At 41.4% G+C, this 26,056-nt stretch overlaps 2 protein-coding genes across 4 annotated transcripts in view; one reads left to right on the top strand and one right to left on the bottom strand.

The window, feature by feature from the left end:
- Positions 1–11,681, top strand: part of rap1gds1 (RAP1, GTP-GDP dissociation stimulator 1) — a 71,414-nt gene extending 59,733 nt beyond the window's left edge. For all 3 annotated transcript variants that reach the window (XM_060935462.1, XM_060935472.1, XM_060935452.1), the window contains 7 exons: positions 1,771–1,902; positions 2,757–2,891; positions 3,017–3,142; positions 4,857–4,996; positions 5,089–5,215; positions 6,318–6,446; positions 10,015–11,681. In XM_060935462.1, the coding sequence (XP_060791445.1) occupies positions 1,771–1,902; positions 2,757–2,891; positions 3,017–3,142; positions 4,857–4,996; positions 5,089–5,215; positions 6,318–6,446; positions 10,015–10,142 (917 nt within the window). In that variant the 3' untranslated portion in view covers positions 10,143–11,681. The remainder of the gene's footprint in view (positions 1–1,770; positions 1,903–2,756; positions 2,892–3,016; positions 3,143–4,856; positions 4,997–5,088; positions 5,216–6,317; positions 6,447–10,014) is intronic.
- A 1,811-nt stretch (positions 11,682–13,492) lies between these two features.
- tspan5a (tetraspanin 5a) overlaps positions 13,493–26,056 on the bottom strand; it is a 56,009-nt gene continuing 43,445 nt past the window's right edge. Inside the window, exons 8-10 of the mRNA XM_060923958.1 lie at positions 22,181–22,242; positions 16,007–16,046; positions 13,493–14,614 (exon numbers count right to left, since the gene is read on the bottom strand). Coding sequence (XP_060779941.1) covers positions 16,034–16,046; positions 22,181–22,242 — 75 coding nt within the window. The 3' untranslated portion in view covers positions 13,493–14,614; positions 16,007–16,033. The remainder of the gene's footprint in view (positions 14,615–16,006; positions 16,047–22,180; positions 22,243–26,056) is intronic.

Here is a 26,056-nt window from a genome sequence, read left to right as displayed (position 1 = left end):
GGCGACTTGTCCAGGGTGTACCCCGCCTTTCGCCCGTAGTCAGCTGGGATAGGCTCCAGCTTGCCTGCGACCCTGTAGAACAGGATAAAGCGGCTACAGATAATGAGATGAGATATGTCAACTGTTTTGTATTTGAGATACTGAAACATTACTTGTTTAAAAATGCAATATTTTAATAACCAAAAAAAATGTTGAATCTACACATAGAGATGACCGAAAGAGAAGAGAAGGGAAGCCTCTGTGGAAATGAATGTGCTCTGGACCTCTCTTTCCTTCTTACTACTTGGTAGGCAGCAGAGTGGGTTTTTTTTTTTTTTCAATCTCACTCTGAATAATTGATGGAGGCTGAATGGGTCATGGGGCACTAACACAATTCCACTTCCAATGTGTGGCATTTTATGGCTGGAGCGAACTCTCTTCTCTGTGGTTCTTTTGGAGAACAGAGGGGCTTCTGTTATGCTTCCATGAATTTGGATGCTGTATTTAACCAGGAGAAATGTACTTCAACTCTAATGGAACACTACATGGTTTATGTAACAATTTAGTTTGTGCTGATGTGGCTGCCCGAGTCTCTGTTATCCTCTAAACTTCAGGTTTTGTGGATGGTCATGAATCACTTAATTCCTTTCAGTAGGAGAATGAATTTGAGGGCTTGTTGCACTCTTCCTAAGTCCTTTCCTGAAAGTGGGCAGAAAACCATCCGATAAATGGATGTTTGCAGTGACGTCAGTGGCAACCCAGAAACTTTCTGTCCCACATAGCACTTTACGCAGTTACTGCGCTACTGTATAGAGTAAATTATTCTACCCACATTCGCTGGATATGAGCAATCACGTGCTCTGGTTGGCTACTCTACTACTAGGCTATCAGCTCCTATACCGTGAGTAGAGAAAAACAAAATGGCAGAGCGTTTTGCTGAACCAGCTGAGGACGAAATAAAAACTCTACTTGAAAACAAAACCCCCCAAAATACAAAAAAGGCAACAAAATATGGAATAAAAGTATTTGATGGTAAGAACATTTAATTTTTCAAGAATTATTATTATCGCATTTTTCACAAATTGCTCCTCTCATTTCGCCGGTTTGTTTACATTCTGAGCGGAAATGCTTTTGTCGGAAGTTTTGTATGAAGTTTTTATTTATTGAATTTGCAAAAAATAAAAATCCTCTGTTTCTCAAAATCCAGTGAATGTGGATCGGATAAAACAGTGATTCCACTCGATCTTGTCATACATGGCTGATTGCCAACTCGGTGTTCCGCGCCTCGTCGGCTCACATATGACTTGATTTCATCGGATAACTGTTAAATAGTGAGCGGTAGATTTTGGTTGCGATCATCTCATCTCATTATCTCTAGCCGCTTTATCCTTCTACAGGGTCGCAGGCAAGCTGGAGCCTATCCCAGCTGACTACGGGCGAAAGGCAGGGTACACCCTGGACAAGTCGCCAGGTCATCACAGGGCTGACACATAGACACAGACAACCATTCACACTCACATTCACACCTACGCTCAATTTAGAGTCACCAGTTAACCTAACCTGCATGTCTTTGGACTGTGGGGGAAACCGGAGCACCCGGAGGAAACCCACACGGACACGGGGAGAACATGCAAACTCCACACAGAAAGGCCCTCGCCGGCCACGGGGCTCGGACCCGGACCTTCTTGCTGTGAGGCGACAGCGCTAACCACTACACCACCGTGCCGCCCTGGTTGCGATCAATGTACAATATTTTGTAAGAGAGGTGATGGTCATTTCTTTCTTTTCCAGACGAATCCATGCAAAAGTTGTTCGAGGGGGGGAAAGGTAGCGTGTTCCAGAGGGTTCTCTCTTGGGTTCCGTCCAACAACCATCAGCTCCAGCTAGCTGGGGCTCTGGCTATCGCTAACTTTGCCCGCAACGGTAAGAGCTCTGGTCCGATTTCTAGTTAATTGTAGTTTAGCATCCGGAATGTAAAGTATATACTGTATATGCAAAATGTTTTCATGGGAGCTGCAAAATGATCATTAATAGAGACGGTATGCTTTCACTTTTCTGAGTGGTGATGATTCTTTCCAGTCCTGTGTACATTTTCTACCACCAACTTTACAGTGACTAAGTGTTACATACACCAGACACACACATTCATAGCACGTAATACATTGCTCCGCTGCTGTTTGACCAAATTAAGGCTTGGACACTACAGTGAGGATTCCTGTGATATTTCTCAGTGTTTATAGAGATGCAGTCTTCAGTGAGGTGTATCCTCATATGACTGGATAAACTGGAAGTGGTTAATTCTCTGCTGGATTCATTTATGTTAATTGACATTATGATACTACAATGTAATTATCATGTATTGGCAGGAGTTCATCCTGGATGAGGTGCCAATCCATTACAAGACAGGGTACTTTCACACTGAGGGGGAAATTTAGCATAGCCAGTCTACCTACAGGCATTTTTGAGAGTTGGGAGGAAACCTAGAGAACCTATAGCCCACGCTACATGGGTTAATGTACAAAACTCTGTGAGGCAATGACATGACATTACATTATATTACAGGCATTTAGCAGAAGCTCTTATCCAGAGTGATGTACAGCATGCCCAGAACAGCCTGGGGAGGTTGGGTGCCTTGCTCAAGGGCACTTCAGCCATTCCTGTTGGTCCAGGGAATCGAACTGGCAACCTTTTGGTCCCAGAGCTGCTGTTCTATCCATTAGGCCATGGCTTCCCCCGTATACAACACACACAATTTTTTGTTGTCTCCTTCCCTTCAGATGGGAACTGCATCCACATGGTAGACACAGGAATTGTGCAGATGCTGTTGGACCTGCTGGACAGACATGTCGAGGAGGGGAACGTTACAGTGCAGCATGCAGCCCTCAGCGCCCTGAGGAACCTGGCAATACCTGGTCAGTGTCAAGTCTCCTTCAATTTTTTCTGTATGTCAGCAGCCCTACAGAGGCTTTAAAACCAGTGTCTGTTAATGATGGGGAATAAAAAACCTGCATTATTTTTCCTTCTTACTGTTCATCAGTGGTGAACAAATCTAAGATGCTTTCTGCTGGAGTGTCTGACGTGGTGCTGAAGTTTCTCCAATCAGAAATGCCACCAGTTCAGTTCAAGCTGCTGGGAACATTAAGAATGCTTATTGACACACAAGGTAGCTATGACCAACTTCATAACATGTTTCCAATGCACTTTCTGTGCTTTTTGTTTATTCTTTTCTTATCCCTTATCAGGTGAAACACTCATGATTTTTGTTTACTGACCGCAACGGAAATTGACAGGTTAGCCCTAGCTGTAGATATTTTGAGACCCAAGACCTACAAAACAGTATTTGCTGCATTCAAGGACTGCAGAAGCCATGAATTTATCCTATTACAGAAGCTTTCTCAGGTATAAGCCAGTTCTCCTCTGTGAATTAGAAAGCAGTTATCCTATAAGTGAAATGAACTAAGACAGGGTTCCAAGCCACTGTGCTGAGATTTAATTGCTATAGATTGTGATTGAGGCTGCAGCTGCCAGTATGGACAGCAGCACTTTGCATTCTCAGCACGAGGCATGTAGCCAGAAGCTTTAGTTTTCACTGATAGAGTGCTGTCCACATCAGCAGTACTTTAAATACAGCTCTAGTGCACTTAAAGAAAGCAATTTATAAATGTAATTGATTGGAATTTTATGTGCATTATAATTGAAGGCGATGCTCCCCCCCCCCCCCCAAAAAAAAAAAGGATACGAGGATCAAATATCCTCAAAAAAAAATGCTTGCAACAACTAAACTTGTAGATGCATTTTACTGACATTCAAAAAGAAATGGGGTATGTAATTTTTTTTGGGGGGGGCACTAGGATCTGACAGATTTTCCTTTAGAATGCTGTTAAAGGAACAGTCCACCGTACTTCCATAATGAAATATGCTCTTATCTGAATTGAGACGAGCTGCTCCGTACCTCTCCGAGCTTTGCACGACCTCCCAGTCAGTCAGACGCGCTGTCACTCCTGTTAGCAATGTAGCTAGGCTCAGCATGGCCAATGGTATTTTTTGGGGCTGTAGTTAGATGCGACCAAACTCTTCCGCGTTTTTCCTGTTTACATAGGTTTATATGACCAGTGACATGAAACAAGTTCAGTTACACAAGTTGAAACGTAGCGATTTTCTATGCTATGGAAAGTCCGCACTATAATGACAGGCGTACTAACACCTTCTGCGCGCTTCGGCAGCGCATTGATATGGAGCTCAGATATCAATGCGCTGCCGAAGCGCGCAGAAGGTGTTAGTACGCCTGTCATTATAGTGCGGACTTTCCATAGCATAGAAAATCGCTACGTTTCAATTTGTGTAACTGAACTTGTTTCATGTCACTGGTCATATAAACCTATGTAAACAGGAAAAACGCGGAAGAGTTTGGTTGCATCTAACTACAGCCCCAAAAAATACCATTGGCCATGCTGAGCCTAGCTACATTGCTAACAGGAGTGACAGCGCGTCTGACTGCGTCTGACTGACTGGGAGGTCGCGCAAAGCTCGGAGAGGTACGGAGCAGCTCGTCTCAATTCAGATAAGAGCATATTTCATTATGGAAGTACGGTGGACTGTTCCTTTAATACTGCAAGTCGTTATCTGCTCCATAATAAAGCTGAATTCCAGCGGTTACTAAGCTTTGGTTCATTGATTAATCCAAATATCTTAATGGAATCAAATGCATGTGTATGGGAGCTGTGTCAAGTTTTAGATTTCTAACTAGAAAATGACTTAATGTGGCAAAACAATTAATAATAACTTGTCTGAAAACGAAATTTGTTTGATTTGTAGGTTTAGGCATAGAACTGATTTTCTGTGTAGGTGAATGGATGGTGTCTGTATATGTGTTGTAGCTGATGCTGCTGAACAGTTGGGAACAAATCGTAAACTGGTGGAGAGGCTGGTAGAATGGTGTGAGGCCAAAGACCACGCAGGAGTAATGGGAGAGTCCAACCGCCTGCTCTCGGCACTGATCCGACACAGCAAGTCAAAGGTCAAGGCCTTACACACGTTACCATTTCTTGAGAAATTGAGAGAGATTTCTGGAATTTTAATGGTAATCGGATGTTTCTCGGTTTTGAACAGGAAGTGGTACGGACAGTCATTCAGTGTGGGGGTGTAAAGCACTTGGTGACCATGGCAACGAGCGAGCACATGATCATGCAGAACGAAGCGCTGGTGGCTCTGGGTCTCATAGCAGCACTGGATTTGGGTAAAACGGACATTAAGCTGCCCAAAGGTCAAAACGTCACCTGATCTGTAACTTTCACTGAGACTAATCTCATCAGCCCGTTTACATCAAATATTCTGTGCCTTAATTAAACATTTCCGAGGGCAGGTTTTAAAAGTCCACATTATTCCCGATCTCTGAATTAATAGAATACTGCTTTCTGCTTCCTCAGCTTCTTTATATACCAGAGTTAAGGTGGGGGTCAGCGATTTGATTTTTTTATTTATTATTTTTTAAAATCAGAAGATGTTTTGTAATATTTGGTGAAGTTCTCCAGATGTAAAATGTTATCCTGTCGTGTCATCATAGCCCTGCAGTCTGCTATGGTAAAGCCCCAGGTTGTTGTAGTTGGAACAACATTGTTAAGGAAAGTTCATTTTATTTATTTATTTTTCTTAGGTTAAAGTACATTTTCAAAACCATAGGCTTTTTTTAAAAAACTTCTTTGAAACCACATTTTCTCCCAAATTAGTCATTTGCCTGTTTGCACCCCCTAGCTAGTTTTCCACCATCACACGACAGCTATGAGCCAGTAAGGCTAAAGGTTAGCATGAGCTTCCACTGATTTCACATGAAGGCAGCCACCACAAGCAGCTAACAATCTCTGAGAAAAGTGCTGTCTGCTTTCTTCCACATATATATGAGCTCACAGATACCCGCGACTAGCTAAAAACTGGCCGTTTTAATCCTCCTTTCCTGTTTTGTGAAGCTATGTCATCTAATGTCATTTATAAGAGTTAAAACTCTTGCGATCAGTTTATCCTCCGATGCATAAATTGGTTCTTTCCATGCTTAAGTTTTATACAGTATAAATTGTTAATGTATTCAGCTTTGTTTTGTTAGAGTTTGATTTCCACATTACAGCCCGAAGCTCTGTAACAAGGAGAACAACGCGTGCTATGTAATCAAAACCTGACTAATTGTGAAAGGGCTGTGAGGGCATCTCTACAGTCAGGGAACGTTGATGCCAGCGACTGGATTTGTTTGAATTTTGCGTTCATGACAAAATTTCTGACTTATTAATATTACTCTCGATCCAGAAAAGTAACCCATAAAGCTAATTTCAAAACAACCCCCCTGATAGATTCAGCAGAGAAGGATTTTGTGGGCGCCACTCTGGTGCAGGTCCTACATAAGCTGCTGACGGAGGAGAAGAGCGCTCCAGAGATCAAATACAACTCCATGATCCTCATCTGCTCCGTCATGGGCTCAGGTGAGGAATGTTTTCACTGTGGATATGAGATCTCAGCTGATACCCTTCTGCAATAAATGTAGTCTAGATGTCTTCATGTGACTTTTTTTTTTTTTAATCTCCAAGTTATTCACTGTTATGAATTATTTAGCAACTGTGGTGAAACTAACAGGAAGGTTGTTGGGCTTAAAGCGAGTCAAACTTTGGCTATACACTCACTTTACTAGGAACACCTGCTCAGGTCTGTGTAAACTCCAGAGACTACTGTGTGTGAAAAATCCCAGGAGATCAGCAGTTTCTGAAATACTCAAAGCAGCCAATCTGCTACCAACGACCATGCATCTGTTAGTCACAGAAATCACATTTTTCTCCATTCTGTTTGATATAAACATTTAACCGAAGCTCTTGACTTTCAACCTTTGTGATTTTATGCATTATACTGCTGCCACATGATTGGCTGATTTGATAACTGCATGAATGTGCAGGTGTTCCTAATAAAGCGAATGGTGAGTGCATACACTATATACCAAAAGTATGTGGACACCTGTTGTGGTTGGGTGTTTTTGAAACGTTTATGTAACCAGGCAATTCACCGAGAACAAGTTCTTATTTATAGTGATGACCTGGCAAAAGGCAGGTCCTCTTGAGGATTTGGAGTAAGGGCTAAAAAAATAACCAATCACACCTATATGTGGTTCTTCCTCAAACTATTGTCACAAAGTTGTAAGCACACTTAGTGTTTTTATATATTGTCTCATTTATAATTTCCCTTTCACCAGAATTAATTTGTGATTCTGTGCACAAAATGAGCTCCATGAAATCATGGTTTGCTAAGGTTGGCGTTTAAGAACTCGAGTGGCCTGCACAGATCCCTGACCTCAACCACACTGAACACCTTTGCAATTGGAATGCCAACTACGTGCCAGGTCTCTTTGCCTGGTATCATTAATTCTCTTGTGGCTGAAGGAACAAATCCCCCCACAATTGCGCTCCAAAACCTTCCCAGAAGAGTGAAGAAAAGAAAGAAAGCACAACTTTATTCATCACACACTTGTGAAATTTCCTCTCTGCATTTAACCCATCTGAAGCAGTGAACACACATGAGCAATGAGCGCACACACACACATACCCAGAGCAGTGGGCAGCCATGCTAACAGCACCCGGGGAGCGGTTGGGAGTTAGGTGCCTCGCTCAAGGGCACTTCAGCCCAAGGCCATCCCATATTAACCTAACCGCATGTACAGTGGGGAAAAAAAGTATTTAGTCAGCCACCAATTGTGCAAGTTCTCCCACTTAAAAAGATGAGAGAGGCCTGTAATTTTCATCATAGGTACACTTCAACTATGAGAGACAGAATGGGGGGAAAGAATCCAGGAAATCACATTGTCTCATTTTTAATGAATTAATTGGTAAATTCCTCGGTAAAATAAGTATTTGGTCACCTACAAACAAGCAAGATTTCTGGCTCTCACAGACCTGTAACAACTTCTTTAAGAGGCTCCTCTGTCCTCCACTCGTTACCTGTATTAATGGCACCTGTTTGAACTCGTTATCAGTATAAAAGACACCTGTCCACAACCTCAAACAGTCACACTCCAAACTCCACTATGGCCAAGACCAAAGAGCTGTCAAAGGACACCAGAAACAAAACTGTAGACCTGCACCAGGCTGGGAAGACTGAATCTGCAATAGGTAAGCAGCTTGGTGTGAAGAAGTCAACTGTGGGAGCAATTATTAGAAAATGGAAGACATACAAGACCACTGATAATCTCCCTCGATCTGGGGCTCCACGCAAGATCTCACCCCATGGGGTCAAAATGATCACAAGAACGGTGAGCAAAAATCCCAGAACCACACGGGGGGACCTACTGAATGACCTGCAGAGAGCTGGGACCAAAGTAACAAAGGCTACCATCAGTAACACACTACGCCGCCAGGGACTCAAATCCTGCAGTGCCAGACGTGTCCCCCTGCTTAAGCCAGTACATGTCCAGGCCCGTCTGAAGTTTGCTAGAGAGCATTTGGATGATCCAGAAGAGGATTGGGAGAATGTCATTTGGTCAGATGAAACCAAAATAGAACTTTTTGGTAAAAACTCAACTTGTCGTGTTTGGAGGAGAAAGAATGCTGAGTTGCATCCAAAGAACACCATACCTACTGTGAAGCATGGGGGTGGAAACATCATGCTTTGGGGCTGTTTTTCTGCAAAGGGACCAGGACGACTGATCCGTGTAAAGGAAATAATGAATGGGGCCATGTATCGTGAGATTTTGAGTGAAAACCTCCTTCCATCAGCAAGGGCCCTGAAGATAAAACATGGCTGGGTCTTTCAGCATGACAATGATCCCAAACACACCGCCCGGGAAACGAAGGAGTGGCATCGTAAGAAGCATTTCAAGGTCCTGGAGTGGCCTAGCCAGTCTCCAGATCTCAACCCCATAGAAAATCTTTGGAGGGAGTTGAAAGTCCGTGTTGCCCAGCAACAGCCCCAAAACATCACTGCTCTAGAGGAGATCTGCATGGAGGAATGGGCCAGAATACCAGCAACAGTGTGTGAAAACCTTGTGAAAACTTACAGAAAACATTTGACCTCTGTCATTGCCAACAAAGGGTATATAACAAAGTATTGAGATGAACTTTTGTTATTGACCAAATACTTATTTTCCACCATAATTTGCAAATAAATTCTTTAAAAATCAGACAATGTGATTTTCTGGATTTTTTTTCTCATTTTGTCTCTCATAGTTGAAGTGTACCTATGATGAAAATTACAGGCCTCTCTCATCTTTTTAAGTGGGAGAACTTGCACAATTGGTGACTGACTAAATACTTTTTTGCCCCACTGTATTTGGATTGTGGGGGAAACCGGAGCAAACCCACGCAGACATGGGGAGAACATACAAACTCCACACAGAAAGGCCCTCGCCGGCCGCTGGGCTTGAACCCAGAACCTTCTTGCTGTGAGGCGACCGTGCTAACCACTACACCACCGTGCCGCCCATAGCAGGTCATAGCAAAAAGGGGGACTAAATCTGGAATGGGATGTTCAACAACCACATATGGCTATGACGGTGAGGTGTCCACAAACTTTTGTCCATATCGTGTTCAGTTTATAAACTAAATCCATTAGTGTTTGTTTCACAATGCCATGCAGCAGCTTGATCAAAGCATACTGTTCAGTGCATGAAGACTACCAATTAAAACAAGCCGACTGTTTTTGTTTGCTAAACTGGCTCATTAGTTACCCAACATGACCTTTGTAGAAAGTCTAGACAGTGTTAACTAAAAGAAAGTTAGTAAAAACGTTTTCTACATCATTTTGCGGAAATGTGTTTAAATAGAACTGTCAAAGTATATTACAGACAAAACCAGCCAATTTTGGTCAAAACCAAATCGATTGTTTGGCTGTTTTTGCCAGAATTCAGGCATATCAACATCCCATGGGTTTTCTGAGTGCTGCACACATTGCTGGAAAATTATGGGATGTTCAACATGCAACAAAGGATAGGATGGGATGGGATGGGATGTGATAAATGAAGGTTACAGGCGATCGTGAAGTTTAATTTGTACCTTCATTCTTTCTCTTCAGAACCTCTACATAAAGAAGTAAAGAGCCTGGCCTTCATTGACGTGGTGTCCAAACTGCGCTCCCATGAGAACAAAACGGTGGCCCATCAGGCCTCGCTAACAGAACAGAGGCTAACTGCGCAGAGCTAAAAGACTGTTTATACACACAACACACACTCTGTCCACTCTCTGCCTGCCCACCCTTCCTATACACACTCTTAACCTCTTCCGACTCCCACCGTCTCCCTCTGTCATGTGCCAAGGTATCCAGTCCCACTCAGCCTACTCCCTGCTATAAAGGCTCCTCTCCTCACCTAGCTCGTTTCACGCATGCGTTCAACCCTTCGTAGGACATCGTAAACTGCCTTTTGCAATAGGTTGTGCGAGCGAGATAGGGAGTTTATATAAAACACTTATAAAAGACCATAGCTGTGATAAACGAAGTGTTCACATCTCATCGAGGAAGACGAAACCTGCAAAAAAACAAAACGAACAAAAAAAAAAGACTAGACAATAACTACATGAGGGCTAGACGAGAAACTAGCACAGCCATATGTTCATGCCGTGTAAACTCCACGTGTTCTGTGTAGCTTGAATACCTGCTGATTTTGACACTTGCATGTTTTTTTTGTTTGTTTGTTTTGTTTTTTTTAAGTAGTCTAATTTTAATGGTGTGTGTTGAGCTAGCCAGACTCGCTCTTTATGATAAACTCTCCCCCTTTAATATATACAAGTACCTGCCTTTGACATGTTCGAGTAGAGATCAGATGTGTTTGTACTGTAGGTGGGACGACAGGACCGGAGAGAACTCTTTACATTTTAACCCCTCATGGTCCTAGTGCCACTCATGTTCATATCTATAGTCACTTTATTAGAAAGAGCTAATTCCATCTCACTAGTCTGTTGAATTTTGAAACAGATTATTGTCGTCATATTGACCTAATGAACAAATAATAGCGTCTTGTTAACAATTAATAAGTATTTCTATTTGCTGCCCTTCGTCAAAGAGTTTGTGAACGTTGTCTAGGCTGCATGCACAGTCAGGATAGTGGGGGGAAAAAAACGTTGCTTGCTAAAGGAGATTTTAATGTTGTGCTATATAATCTGTTGGGATATAGCACGCTGTTTAACGTAACTGCCATTAAAGCAGGTAGAACAGCAACTCAAATGGACAGGTCCATAAATAAATAATGCAATCATGTCAAATGTCAAGAATGGGCTTAGACAAGTCGGTGTATGAGTGTTTTATGTTCTGAGGTGGTTGAACCGCTGCCAACAGTTCCACAATCCATGACCCCGGCATCAAGTAACAACCTATTTTGAGCGTCTTAGACAACATGCTCTCTTGCGTGCTCTCTTTCCAAGGTGTACATTTGATACTGTGGTACATTTTAATTTCCTGAGCTGGATTATGCATGTGTACAGGTTTGTCTTTTACCAACCCACCGAGTATCACAAAACATGCATTTCCACTGCATGTTGGGATACCGTACCACTCTGATGTGGCCACTTTATGTTCGGTAAATGTTCTGTTATTTATCAGATTTTATCAGACCACTCAGTAATCCAGTATAACTATATTAACTGCATTACAGATATTTAAAGTTGACTAGTTGTTGTAAATGTCACTGATTAATTGTACATTTGGGAGATAGAAAATGATTATTAAAGACAATTGCTGGCGATGGATTCTTGGTATTATGACCTTTTTATTTTTTAATCAACTGTTCTCTACATTCATTTTAACCCGGTATGTTCCTTATAGCTGCTTTAGGAACACTGCTGTTAAACTGTAAACCTTTCTATTCTGATAGCTATCATTAACTCTGAGGGAAATGGTTCAGTCAGTGTTCTGGGCCCTGTAATCAGCAACAAAAATATTAGCACCATCTGGCTGAAATGTCTTTGCAGAGTGCCACTCTTCCTCTCTGTTAGTTATTTTGCATTGGAATATGATATTACTCTGTCAGAGAATATTTTATAGTATTGACGGGGGATTCCAATCATGAACTGTAGCGCACATCTTAAACATTTGGAAAGTACCAGTAGATACATGGGGAATATGATGCAATAAAAAGGGTACTTGGTTCCCAAAATATGCATGTTTAGCATAATGTAAGATTCTACAATAAGAACACAAAAATGCACAGCACATCCTCATTAGTATTCAGATTTCAGTCCCCTGACTGAAAAAGTGACACTATACAGTGGTGCTTGAAAGTTTGTGAACCCTTTAGAATTTTCTATATTTCTGCATAAATATGACCAAAAACAACATCAGATTTTCACACAAGTCCTAAAAGTAGATAAAGAGAACCCAGTTAAACAAATGAGACAAAAATATTATACTTGGTCATTTATTTATGGAGGAAAATGATCCAATATTACATATCTGTGAGTGGCAAAAGTATGTGAACCTTTGCTTTCAGTATCTGGTGTGACCCCCTTGTGCAGCAATAACTGCAACTAAATGTTTCCGGTAACTGTTGATCAGTCCTGCACACCGGCTTGGAGGAATTTTAGCCCATTCCTCCGTACAGAACAGCTTCATCTCTGGGATGTTGGTGGGTTTCCGCACATGAACTGCTCGCTTCAGGTCCTTTCACAACATTTCGATTGGATTAAGGTCAGGACTTTGACTTGGCCATTCCAAAACATTAACTTTATTCTTCTTTAACCATTCTTTGGTAGAACGGCTTGTGTGCTTAGGGTCGTTGTCTTGCTGCATGACCCACCTTCTCTTGAGATTCAGTTCATGGACAGATGTCCTGACATTTTCCTTTAGAATTCGCTGGTATAATTCAGAATTCATTGTTCCATCAATGATGGCAAGCCGTCCTGGCCCAGATGCAGCAAAACAGGCCAAAACCATGATACTACCACCACCATGTTTCACAGATGGGATAAGGTTCTTATGCTGGAATGCAGTGTTTTCGTTTCTCCAAACATAACGCTTCTCATTTAAACTAAAAAGTTCTATTTTGGTCTCATCCGTCCACAAAACATTTTTCCAATAGCCTTCTGGCTCGTCCACATGATCTTTAGCAAACTGCAGATGAGCAGCAATGTTCTTTTTGGAGAGCAGTGGCTTTCTCTTTGCAACCCTGCCATGCACACCATTGTTGTTCAGTGTTCTCCTGATGGTGGACTCATGAAGTTTAGTGAATCACTTGAAATATGTGACAAGGCTACCTTTCTAATTTTCATAACCTACTGAAGTTACAAGTTTCACCCAGGTTTTCTGTTGAAAGTTTAAAGAACCACATTAAAGCTATTTTCACTTAAACACATTACTCACACCTGCATCACCCCATATACTAAGCTGTTTTAATCTGGGTAACGTGAACATGTGAAGATCATCTATAACCCAATTTTAGGGCTGATTTTGCACAACAGCAACTTCTCACCAATAATAAATAAATGTTATGATTAGTCAGGTGACATTACAGCATTAACTACACACACACACAATCTCCTCATCTTTAATGCAGGACACAATGTCAACGGGTGAAAAAGGCTTTGTTTATTTGATAAAATGGATAAGTATAGCACAGAATCAAGGGTTTATCTCACATTCTGTCCAACATTAGTTCATTCATCCCCCCTTCCTCTCTTCCCCATGTCTTATTCTTTTATATTTGTATATGTAAATACTTAATTTATTTTAATTTATCTAGAAGTTTTCCTCCATTTCTTTTCTCTGTTTATTTGTAATGATGCTGCTGGAATCTTAATTTCCCTGAGGGAACCCTCCCAAAGGGATCAATAAAGTTTTATCTAATCTAATCTAATTTGATTACAATAAGCCTGTATTAGAGAAACATTCCCTTTATACATTTTACATCCTTACAGTTAACAGTACAGATTTTTGTTCATGATCGAATTTTTCTTCATTAATTCTATTTGGCTGCTTAAACATATATTTTTCCCCCATGGAAAACCACTTTATGAGATCACTCTAAAAATACTTGGCTTTTGCAGAAAGTGTGTACTGAATACTTTTTGAAACGTGTTGAATTCATTTTTTTTAAATCTAAATTTACATTAATCCTTCAGAGCTAGTGTCTGCTACTAACATCTTAGTCAAGGCGATGACCATCTTAATCATCTTAGTCAAGATGATGACCTCTGAACCTTTAGATTAGATTATAAATCACTTGACAATACTTTCATAGTACACTCTGCCAGTGTCGGAGGTTCCTCACTAAAGATTATGGACTTTCGCTTGATAAAGAACAGGTACATAACTTTTGAGATATTAGGACAACCAAATGATTATCAAAATTAATGTGTTAAAAGGTGTTGAAAAAGAAATGTCACGGTCCACAAACTGGACCCAAATAGGTTCATCACTATGATAATATATGTGTGTTCATGAAGCAATGTTAACTGGAAAATAAAAATTATGGACCAGGGTGTAAGAGATGTAGTGCAATCTAAAAGTCAAACACAGCCACACATTTTTACATTTCAGACACAGGTGTCTGGCATGTGAAATACTCTAGAAAATCTTGCATTCACTCAATAATATACAGTATATTGGTGCAGATCACATCTGTACACACACATGACCTGATGAACGAGGCATGCTGAGTTCTGCTGCTGGCCGTTACTCAAGAGTCCTGGAAGTGGAAAAAAAAAGTTTGTTTTTAATAGTTAAGATAGTTCTGACTTTACAGCGGGATCAGAATACATGATATTTTTGTCTTTCATGATGGTCAGACAGGCAATCGTAGTGCCATAGATTCTTATTGTGTCTTGCTCTGGAGGCTGGCAACACGACAAGTTTGACCCTGACCAATCATCGTTTGTGTCCTTGTATGTTGTCGGGGAGGAGGGTCAAGAAATTGTCAATCATAGCTACAGAAAGAATGTCAAGGAACATCCCATAGGAGTTATCAAACTAGGTAATAAAAAATCTGACATGGTAGATTTTGCTCCAGGGTGTCATGGGGTGTCCCAGATACCACATTGTTGTTCTTTGATTAGGTCACACTACAGTACATGGCAGGCTTGTGGTACTCGAGTCCGACTCGTGTCCTAATTTTAAGGACTTGTGACTCGACTCGGACTTGAGCACTGAGGACTCGGACTCGTGCATTAACTGCATTAGGACTCGGAAAATGAAGACGAGGACTCTGATTTTTTTTTTCTTTATTTTTTGTAACATGCCATAATAATTTGGCATAAAATATTTATTTATTAGCACATTCATTTTTGTACTAATTTCATGCAAGAGTGTCACACCTGCGTGCCTTAGCACGTGCATCGGAGAGACTCTCGGGTGTGCTCTGGACAGCGCGTGCACCAAGCGGACTCTCACGTGTGCGCCATAACCGACTCGCACCTGCACAGAATTAAAGCGCAAACAGCGCGCTTATATAAAAACTGTGAAAATACACTTACTTTGCGAAGTATTGAGTTGTGTTGCTGATATGTTACTGAGCCTTATTTCCTTGTTTGGTTTCCTGATCCCTGATGCCCTGTTTCATGTCTTTGATTCTGCCGAGTCTACGGTAGCCTGTTTGTGCCTTGCTCGACCTATTGCCTGTTTCACTGTTTTACGATTTTGCCTGCCGTTCTGGATTGTTTACCTGTCTTCACTTGTATTAATAAACACACCTTGTGCACTTACATCCATCTCCCAACCATCTCTGACGGAATACTTCACACTCCCTGACAATGGGAATGCACATTCACCTGTTCATACATCATGTTCAGGAACAAACTAATGTTAATGGCGCTAAAACAGCCACCGTCAAATGGTGCGGTTGGAGTCTTGGACTCAATAGTGGACTCGACTCAAATTTTTTTTAATGACTTGAACTTGACTCGGACTTGAACACTGGGGACTGAAGACTGGATTTGGACTTGAGGTTTAGTGACTCGACTACAACACTGCTACGTGGCCCATTCATTCGTCATTCATATTTGAACAAAATTGTGTCAAAATCAGACTGAATTCATGTAGACTGATCCCAGCATTAGAGTGGAAAGTGTGTTCTGTCAGTTACCTGTGAATGCCTTAAGGAACATTATCTTCAGGTGAACAAACTGCACAAAGAAAAAAGAACAAATGAAGCGTAAGAGAGTAAATCAAATGCGTTCATCATCTGCATCACATCAGTCAGCTGATCAGCTAGTTGCAGGAAAGGCGTTGTTATGCCAGTTTGCTAATAATCTAGTACAAGTGTAGGCTAGTATGGTTCTGATTTGATACAGAATTGTTTACTCCAAATGCTCAAGAAATGAGGTCTGATGACAATTCATTGTCCTGTTATCAACAAGAAAACTTCAAGGAACACTAAGACACTGTAAAGAGACATGACATGGCACAAAAAAAAGAATGGCCTATTTTTGTGCTAGATAATAATTAAATGCGACTAAATAAATATGACCTATAGTACAGACGGAGTTTGCATGTTCTCCCCGTGTCTGCGTGGGTTTCCTCCGATTTCCCCCACAGTCCAAAGACATGCAGGTTAGGCTAATTGGTGGCTCTAAATTGTCCATAGGTGTGAATGTGAGTGTGAATGGTTGAGAGGAGAAAACCTCAATAATAATCCAGTAGAAGGCAACAGGAAACCACTACTGTAACGTTCCCTAGAAACTTTGATGGCTGAAGCCGTCAGAGCACCCAGGTCACTGTAGTGATATGCCAAAATGGACGGCTGGATAGTACAGATGGCTATATTATGCTATGCTTATTGTTGGACAGTTATTGGATTGATAAACCAAAATTGCTCATTGTTGAAACTGATGATGTTTTGCAGTACATTATGGGGATCACTGAGACTAATGTATATGACCTTAAAGGAACAGTCCACCGTACTTCCATAATGAAACATGCTCTTATCTGAATTGAGACGAGCTGCTCCGTACCTCTCCGAGCTTTGTGCAACCTCCCAGTCAGTCAGACGATGTCAGATGCGCTGTCACTCCTGTTAGCAATGTAGCTAGGCTCAGCATGGCCAACGGTATTTTTTGGGGCTGTAGTTAGATGCGACCAAACTCTTCCGCGTTTTTCCTGTTTACATAGGTTTATATGACCAGTGATATGAAACAAGTTCAGTTACACAAATTGAAACGTAGCGATTTTCTATGCTATGGAAAGTGCGCACTATAATGACAGGCGTACTAACACCTTCTGCGCGCTTCGGCAGCACATTGATACGGAGCTCAGATATCAATGCGCTGCCGAAGGTGTTAGTACGCCTGTCATTATAGTGCGCACTTTCCATAGCATAGAAAATCGCTACGTTTCAATTTGTGTAACTGAACTTGTTTCATATCACTGGTCATATAAACCTATGTAAACAGGAAAAACGCGGAAGAGTTTGGTCGCATCTAACGACAGCCCCAAAAAATACCATTGGCCATGCTGAGCCTAGCTACATTGCTAACAGGAGTGACAGCGCGTCTGACTGTGTCTGACTGACTGGGAGGTCGCGCAAAGCTCGGACAGGTACGGAGCAGCTCGTCTCAATTCAGATAAGAGCATATTTCATTATGGAAGTACGGTGGACTGTTCCTTTAATACAACTACAGTACTATCAATATAACTACATATCAAATGGATTCTAAACTGACTGTGGTTATAGTAAGTGTTGGAACAGAAAACACTAAAATGTGCAGTGCTGTTGTCCTTTAAGACTGCGGCTGGTCACTACTGGTAAAAATGTAACATCTGCCTCATGGAATACCCTGTTCATTTAAAAAAAAAGCCCTAATTATAGATAGATGAAGCATTCAGACTCTTTGTTCTTCATTTTCTTTCTGAATTCTGGACATACATTCCCAGACTGTTACCCAAAATATTATATATCTGAGGTTCCACAGCATGATGCCACCACCACTATGCTTCATCACACAGATAAAATTGGTCAGGTGATGAACAGTGCCTGGTTTGTTAAAGATATAACATTTGGCATTCAGGACAAGTTCCATCATGGTATACATCAGACCATTTAATCCCGTTTATGTGTCTTTTTGGAAAATGCCAAGCAAGTCATCAAATGCCTTTTATAGCAAGTGCCAACTGCCTGACTGGACCACCATAAAACTCTGACTGATAAAGTGCTGCAGAGATGGTTGTCCTTCTGGAAGGTTCTCTCATCCCCACACAGAACCTTTGGAGTTTTGGTCACCAGCTGTGTTCTTTGGGATTTTCCAAGTTTCAGAAATTCTTCATTATCCTTCCCGGGGTCTATGTCTTGGCACAATCCTTTCTTGGAGATTAATTCTGTATGTGGCGCTTTATACAGACAGAGGTGTGCCTTTCTAAATCGTGATCATTAAACTGAATTTACCTCAGGTCAGCTTTAACTCAGGCTGTAGAAACATGATTAGGATGCCCCTGAATTTCAAGCATCGCAGCAAAGGCTCTTTATTGTGTAAATGTGACAGGTTTCAGGTTATGTTATGTGAAATCCTACTAATTTTTTCATTATGTTTAGCAAGTTGATAATTTTTTTTTTAAAGTACAGCTGAAATATTTTCTGAATGCACTGTAAGCCATCAAGAACTACAATTTTACTAAAATGTATGCTTTTAAGTGTGTTTTATATGCACTATGCTGCAGTTTTGACTCTGTATTCCAGCACACTGATGTGAAAAATCGTTAAGGATTCACATCTAATATTGTGTGAAGCATGTGAACTCATGGCCCTTTTAATAAATGATCTGTTTAGATTGTTAAGCAAAAATTGAATGATAGGTTTAGCAATAACAAATGACCTGGAAGACCACAGGAGTGAATCACTGAGGACTATTTTCAAAACTGTATTAGATTTGATGAATAGTTCAGCAAAGTTCTCGAGAATGTAGACTGTGTAAAAGATTACTCTTGAATGACTTTAAATGCCTTTAGAGTTCAGGGACAAATAAATAGACAGGATTCAGATGATCACTGCAGGCTTCCACTGGACTCATTTCATTAACTGAAAGCAAAATAAGCAGAAATTGGAAATGACTGATAATCAGGGCAAAGATTTCATGCAACTAAGAGCTAAAATCTATATATAATTTAAGTTTATTAGGTTGGGTAGTAGGGTGGTGGTGTAGTGGTTAGCACTGTCGCCTCACAGCAAGAAGGTTCTGGGGTCGAGCCCAGCAGCTGGCGATTGCCTTTCTATGTGGAGTTTGCATGTTGTGTCTGTGTGGGTTTCCTCCGGGTGCTCCGGTTTCCCCCACAGTCCAAAGACATGCAGGTTAGGCTAACTGGTGACTCTAAATTGACCGTAGGTGTGAATGTGAATGGTTGTCTGTGTCTATGTGTCAGCCCTGTGATGACCTGGCGACTTGTCCAGGGTGTACCCCGCCTTTCGCCCGTAGTCAGCTGGGATAGGCTCCAGCTTGCCTGCGACCCTGTAGAACAGGATAATCGGCTACAGATGATGGATGGATGTGTACGAGATACTTCCTCATGCAGATGAGAAAATTTGTAATTTTTTTTAAAACACATCCCTTTTACAGGCTCCCTAAAAACAAGTGTTGATAAACACCTACAATCTCGAGGAGGGCAAGATTACGGACATGTAAGGAAGACTTAGCAAAGCAAGCCAGCTTCTTACTGGGTATCAAAATGCTCAATGAAGTGTAGCATGATGGTTTGTGCAGCATGCAGAGAATAAACAACATGCAGAGATAAGATGCAGAGGAGGAGATAATGCATTAAAATGTCCTGCATTCAGATATAATCTACTAGGAACATATGAATCTGTCACCGACTCTAGATCACTGGATACACCAAACTGGGGTCTGTGAAGCACAGCGAGTCTGATTTTTTATTTTGTTATAAACCACCATTATTGCCGTATTATTATGTTAGTCTTTGCCTGTTTGATTGGTCATTTTATTGAAGGGGTTTCATTTAAATCTCAATAACTAAAAAGCAAGTCAATAGTCCTATAATGTCAACTTAAATTAAAAGCTCTATTGCTTCAATACACAGGCAGAATATTGTACATATTTAAATAGTTTAATTATATTACAAATCTGTACTGAGAAGGTCTGCGCTGCATTAAGCTTGTATTAAACCTTTAAGTACTGATGTTAATAAGCCTATTAACCTGTACAGTATTTACACATCATTCTTAGGTATGGGGGAAAACAAGTTTACACTGTTATAAGGAATATACAACCCCAACTGCAAAAAAGTTGGGACGCTGTGTAAAATGTAAATAAAAACAAAATGTGATAATTTGCAAATCATGGAAACCCTACATTGCATTGAAAATAGCACAAAGACAAAAATTCAAAACGTTGAAAATGAGAAATTTTGTTTAAAAAAAAAAATGCTTATTTTGGGCGGCACGGTGGTGTAGTGGTTAGCGCTGTCGCCTCACAGCAAGAAGGTCCGGGTTCGAGCCCCGTGGCTGGCGAGGGCCTTTCTGTATGGAGTTTGCATGTTCTCCTCGTGTCCGCGTGGGTTTCCTCCGGGTGCTCCGGTTTCCCCCACAGTCCAAAGACATGCAGGTTAGGTTAACTGGTGACTCTAAAATTGACCGTAGGTGTGAATGTGAGTGTGAATGGTTGTCTGTGTCTATGTGTCAGCCCTGTGATGACCTGGCGACTTGTCCAGGGTGTACCCCGCCTTTCGCCCGTAGTCAGCTGGGATAGGCTCCAGCTTGCCTGCGACCCTGTAGAACAGGATAAAGCAGCTACAGATAATGAGATGAGAATATGCTCATTTTGAATTTGATGTCAGCAACACATTTCAGAAAAGTTGGGACGGGGCGTGTTTATTTCTGTGTTGCATCACCTCTACTTTTAACAACACTGTAAATGTTTGGGAACTGAGGAGACCAATCGCTGTAGTTTCGAAAGTGAAATAATGTCCCATTCTTGCCTGATATACAATCTCAGTTGCTCAACAGTTTGGGGTCTCCTTTGTCAATCTCTCATATCTTTAAAAAAAAAAATCTCTCAGTTTCAACATATAATGTTGTCTTTGTGCTATTTTCAATGAAATATAGGGTTTCCATGATTTGCAAATTATCACATTCTGTTTTTATTTACAGTTTACACAGCATCCCAACTTTTTTGGAATTCGGATTGTACAATGATCTACAAATAAAACTGACTGGAATCTGCTCATGTTAAACTTTTATAACTATATGATGTACCAAACCTTACATTCCTGAAAAGGTTTGATTTCTAATTATGCCTGACTGAAGGCTGATTACTGCTGAGGTAAGAACATGTTCCCACTGTGAAAGAGAGTAGGGAAGGGAGAGTCTTGCAGGGTCATCCCTGTCTAAAGGAACCTTGCTTGGGATGGGGGGAGACAAAGTGGCCTACTTTTACACCGACCAGGTGAGAGCCTCCCTGAAAAGTACACTGAGGGTTTCTTGCTGGAGATGTACAGAGGACGGTGGGCAGTGAAGGAGGTGAGCAGTACCCTGATGCAAGCATGAGGAGAAGTGAACTGGTGAGGCGAGTTGGCACAGCAATGGTCATGGTAGTGTGTCACACACAGAGGTACTTTCTCACATGTAAACAGACGAGTGGTGGCGATGGCCATCGGGATGCACAGTTTATCAGCTTGGTTATAGTTAAAGGTGTTGTAATGTATGACGATAATAAGAAAGTTCATGGTGTCTGCAATGCAGTATTTATAAAATCTCTTACATAAAAATAAGTTATGGCCTAATGGTTAAAGAAGCCACTTTGGGACCAAAAGGTTGCTGGTTTGATTCCCTGGACTAGCAGGAATGGCTGAAGTGCCCTTGAGCAAGGCACCTAACCCCCCAACTGGTCCCCAGGCTGCTCTGGGTATGTTGTATGTCGCTCTAGATAACAGCGTCTGCTTAATGCCTGTAATGTAATGTAATTAACGTAACAAAATAACCATTGCATCTCAGACTAATTATGCTTATATAAAGCCAAACAAAGGTACTTAATTATTTATGAGTAGTAATATAAAGAAAATGCAAAGGAAGGTTTATTCTAGCATTATTATATTGTCCACATACTGAAAAGTCTCCAGCACTATTATCTTTGTTTCTTGCACTTTATGTCAAATCTGAATGTGTATGAATGCAAATGGGAAGCGAACCAAATAGGCCTGCTCGCCTACTGAGGGCACAGGGTCAGCGGGCAGTGTGTTGCAGGTGCAGCATGCATAAGCAAAGCAGACAGAGTGCTTCACTAATTCAAACTTTATTAGCTTGATCAGGTTCACCTACCAGCTCGCCCGCACAGCTTCAATATCACTCACTAGATTTTGGGCCAGGCATATTCCAAAAATCTGACAAACAAACAGAAGCCAGATTTACACAAGCTTATCTTATATAAACACTATACCAAACAACACATTTTGCATATTATTCTACAGTTGTGGTCAGAAGTTTACATACAGTGACATGTCATCTTGGATATGAATGTCATGGCAATATTTGGGCTTTCAGTCATTTCTCTGAACTGTTATTTTTCTGTGGCAGAAAGTACAGTATACAGCTTTAATTAAAAAACCACTAGAATTTGGTGCACAAGTTTACATTTTTGGGGTTTTCTGAAATCAACACAGGGTCAAATTTATACATACATGGTCAAAAATATGCATAAAGCACACAATATTTGGGTAAAATGTCTCTTTGCAAGATTCACCTTGACCAAACATTTTTGTTTACCATGAACAAGCTTCTGGCAGAATTCTGGTTGGATATTTCACGACTCTTCATGGTAGAATCGGTAGAGTTCAATTAAATTTTTTTTTCTTGGTATGGACTTGACTTATAAGCACGGTCCATATATTTTCAATAGGGTTGAAGTCAGGACTTGTTTTAAGCTTAACGTTAGCCTGCTTTATCCTCCACAACCAGCTCTGATGCGTGTTTGGGTTCATTGTCCTGTTGTAACTCCCAAGTCATGTTCAAGTTTCTAATGGCTTATGCTGAAGAATTCTGAGGTAGTCTTCCTTCTTCATTATTCCATCCACTTTGTACAATGAACCAGTTCCACTGGCAGCAAAACAGCCTCAGAGCATGATCCTACCACCACCAGCAGCTGGTAGTGTCCCTCTGTACATGGTGGTCAGCTTCAAACTTTAGTTAAGCTTGAAGGTGTCAATTTTGGAGCAGGGGGTTATTTCTTGGATAGCAGCCTCTTAGTCCATGATGATCTGAACTGTAGAAAGTGATCCATCAGCTTCCAGTTCATGGCAGGGCTGTGCCATGGTGGTTCCCAGGTTGTTCCTGACCATCCAAACCAATTTCCTTTCAGCTGAGGATGACCGTTTGGGTTTTCTTGAAGCAAAATGGCTTGGTAAAGTGAGTACACCGCACAATAACTTGGATACAATTGTTTGAACTGATCTTGGAATTTGCAGTTGTTTAGAAATGGCTCCAAGAGACATTCCGGAAGTTGTGTATATCTGCGATCCTCTCTCTCAGATCAGCACTGAGCTCCTTGGACTTTCCCCATTTTACTGTGTGTTGGTCAAACCAATGAGTGCTGTAAACAAACCATTTTTATGAAGGCACAGAGAAGCTATCAGCTGTAGTCAATCATGATCACTAACAGGAAGTTAAGAGACCTCGGCCTTGGGAAGATAAGAGACATTTTGGAAGATTCAGCACCTCTGAATTAATAATCTAAGTGAGCGTATGTAAATTTTTGACCCTGTGTTGATTTCAGAAAACCCAAAGAAAATTGAAACTGGTGCACCAAATTCTAGTGTTTTTTTTTTTTTAAAGCTGTATGCTGTACATTCTGCCACAGAAAAAGAACAGTTCAAAGAAATTCAACTGAAAGCCCAAATACTGCCATGACATTCATATCCAAGATGACATTCATGTCACTGTATGTAAATTTCTGACCACAACTGTATATGGCAATTCAGAAAATAACTAACACTAGAAACGATTAGAAAGGTAAATAAATATACTTCAGAACAATGTTGCTCAATCTGCCACACTGATCAGACTACAGCACCATGCCATGCTGATAAGATTTCCATTTGCACTACTTTACTATGAAGCACTCACATACTGTACATTGTACATTTGCACAACACATATTTGCACAATATTTGTCATTAAAAGTATACATTTAGACATTTCCTTATTTAATGTACACTGCTTGGTCAAAAGTATGTGTACACCTAACCATTACATCCATATGTGCTTGTTGAATATCCCGTTTCAGCACCGTAGGTGCTACAGAAGGCAACTGGACTTGCTTGAAATTCTTGAAGACGTTTCACTTCTCATCCTTAAGGCTACGTTTACATTAGACCGTATGTGTCTCGTTTTCTTCGCGGATGCACTGTCCGTTTACATTAAACCGCCTGGAAACGCCGGGAAACGGGAATCCGCCAGCGTCCACGTATTCAATCCAGATCGTGTCAGCTCCGGTGCCGTGTAAACATTCAGAATACGTGGATATGCTGTGCTGAGCTCTAGCTGGCATCTCATTGGACAACGTCACTGTGACATCCACCTTCCTGATTCGCTGGCGTTGGTCATGTGACACGACTGCTGAAAAATGGCGCGGACTTCCGCCTTGTATCACCTTTCATTAAAGAGTATAAAAGTATGAAAATACTGCAAATACTGATGCAAATACTGCCCATTGTGTAGTTATGATTGTCTTTAGGCTTGCCATCCTTCCACTTGCAAGTGGTAAGTGATATGCGCTGGGATCACACACACAGCGGCTCAGTCCCGAATCACAGCTTGTTCACTTCACTCGCGCGCTCTGTGAGCTGCGCAGGGCCGGAGTGCGCACCCTCCAGAGGGCACTCGCTGTTCAGGGCAGAGTGATTTGGAGCGCAGGATGCCTGCAGAGCCGAGCGTATCCGTGTATTGGTATTGCTGTGTGCACGCAAATTGTGTATTGGTGTTGCTGTGTGCACACTAATCGTTTTAAAAACGTTAATCTGATGATCCGCTGATACGGTCTAATGTAAACATGGGCTAAGGCTTCTTCAGTTCTGACTAGTGGGGAGTTCCAGGTATTTATCCTCTAGTGGACCAAAAGCAACCCTAAGGAGAGTCGTTGAGGTTACATGGGTCGTCGACCCTCTCAGCCATCCTGTAGGTTGTTAGGGTCACTGGAGGCAGGGTGTGAATGGTGTTAGCAGCCTAGAGCAGCGTTTCTCAATCTTTTTTCAGTCACGGCACCCTTCAGAAGTATGCAAATTCTTAAGGCACCCCCATATAAAATACACGCAGTAACGCTGACCCCGGCAGAGACGTTGTGACCTGGGAAAGGGGGCCGTGAGACAAATTTTGATGATGCATGAGGCGTCGATGAGCTGCATTAGTGTAACTATCGTTTTTTGGAATTTTAATTAATTTTATTTATTTCAATGTTAGAATATGTAATTTTTTGACGGCACCCCTAACGAAGCCAGACGGCACCCCGGTTGAGAAAGCCTGGCCTACAGAATCGTTAGGGTGATCTGTGGCTCATTGGCTCTCTCTGGCGTCATGTGAGTCATTGAAGTCAGCTGAGTCTTGGTGTGGATGTGTATTCAGTTTCTTTAGCACCTACGGTTTACGATGACCTGGATGACTTAGAACCTTCAGACATATCCTGTTTCAGATTTAGCCTGCCTTTGCCGTTATAATAACCTCCACTCTTCTGGGAAGACTTTCCACTAAACTTTGGAGTGCAGCTGTCGGGATTTGTCCATTCAGCTACAAGAGCATTTGTGATGTCATGCACTGATGTCAGGTGAGGAGGCCTAGCATTTAGTCTACGTTCCAATTCATTCCAAAGGTGTTCAGTGGGACTCTGTGCAGGACACTTGAGATTTTCCACTCCAACCATGGTACATCACGTCCTTATGGACCTCTTTGTTTTGTGCACAGGGGCACTGTCATATCATGAACAGGTTTGGGCCTCTTCTTTCCAGTGAAGGAAAATCTTAATGCTACAGCATACAAAGACATTCTAAACAACTGTGTTCTTCCAACTTTGTGGCAACAGTTTGGGGAAGAACCACATACGATACGAGTGTGAAGGCCAGGTATCCACATACTTTTGGCTATATAGTGTATATAACATAGCTTGATGGGGAACAGTGCACTGAATCACCTTACGATCATCTTGTATTT

The sequence above is a fragment of the Neoarius graeffei genome, chromosome 1, assembly GCF_027579695.1.
Source record: "Neoarius graeffei isolate fNeoGra1 chromosome 1, fNeoGra1.pri, whole genome shotgun sequence".
Lineage (NCBI taxonomy): Eukaryota > Metazoa > Chordata > Actinopteri > Siluriformes > Ariidae > Neoarius > Neoarius graeffei.
Note: the sequence above shows the minus strand (reverse complement) of the source record. Positions and strands in the feature narration are given on the sequence as shown.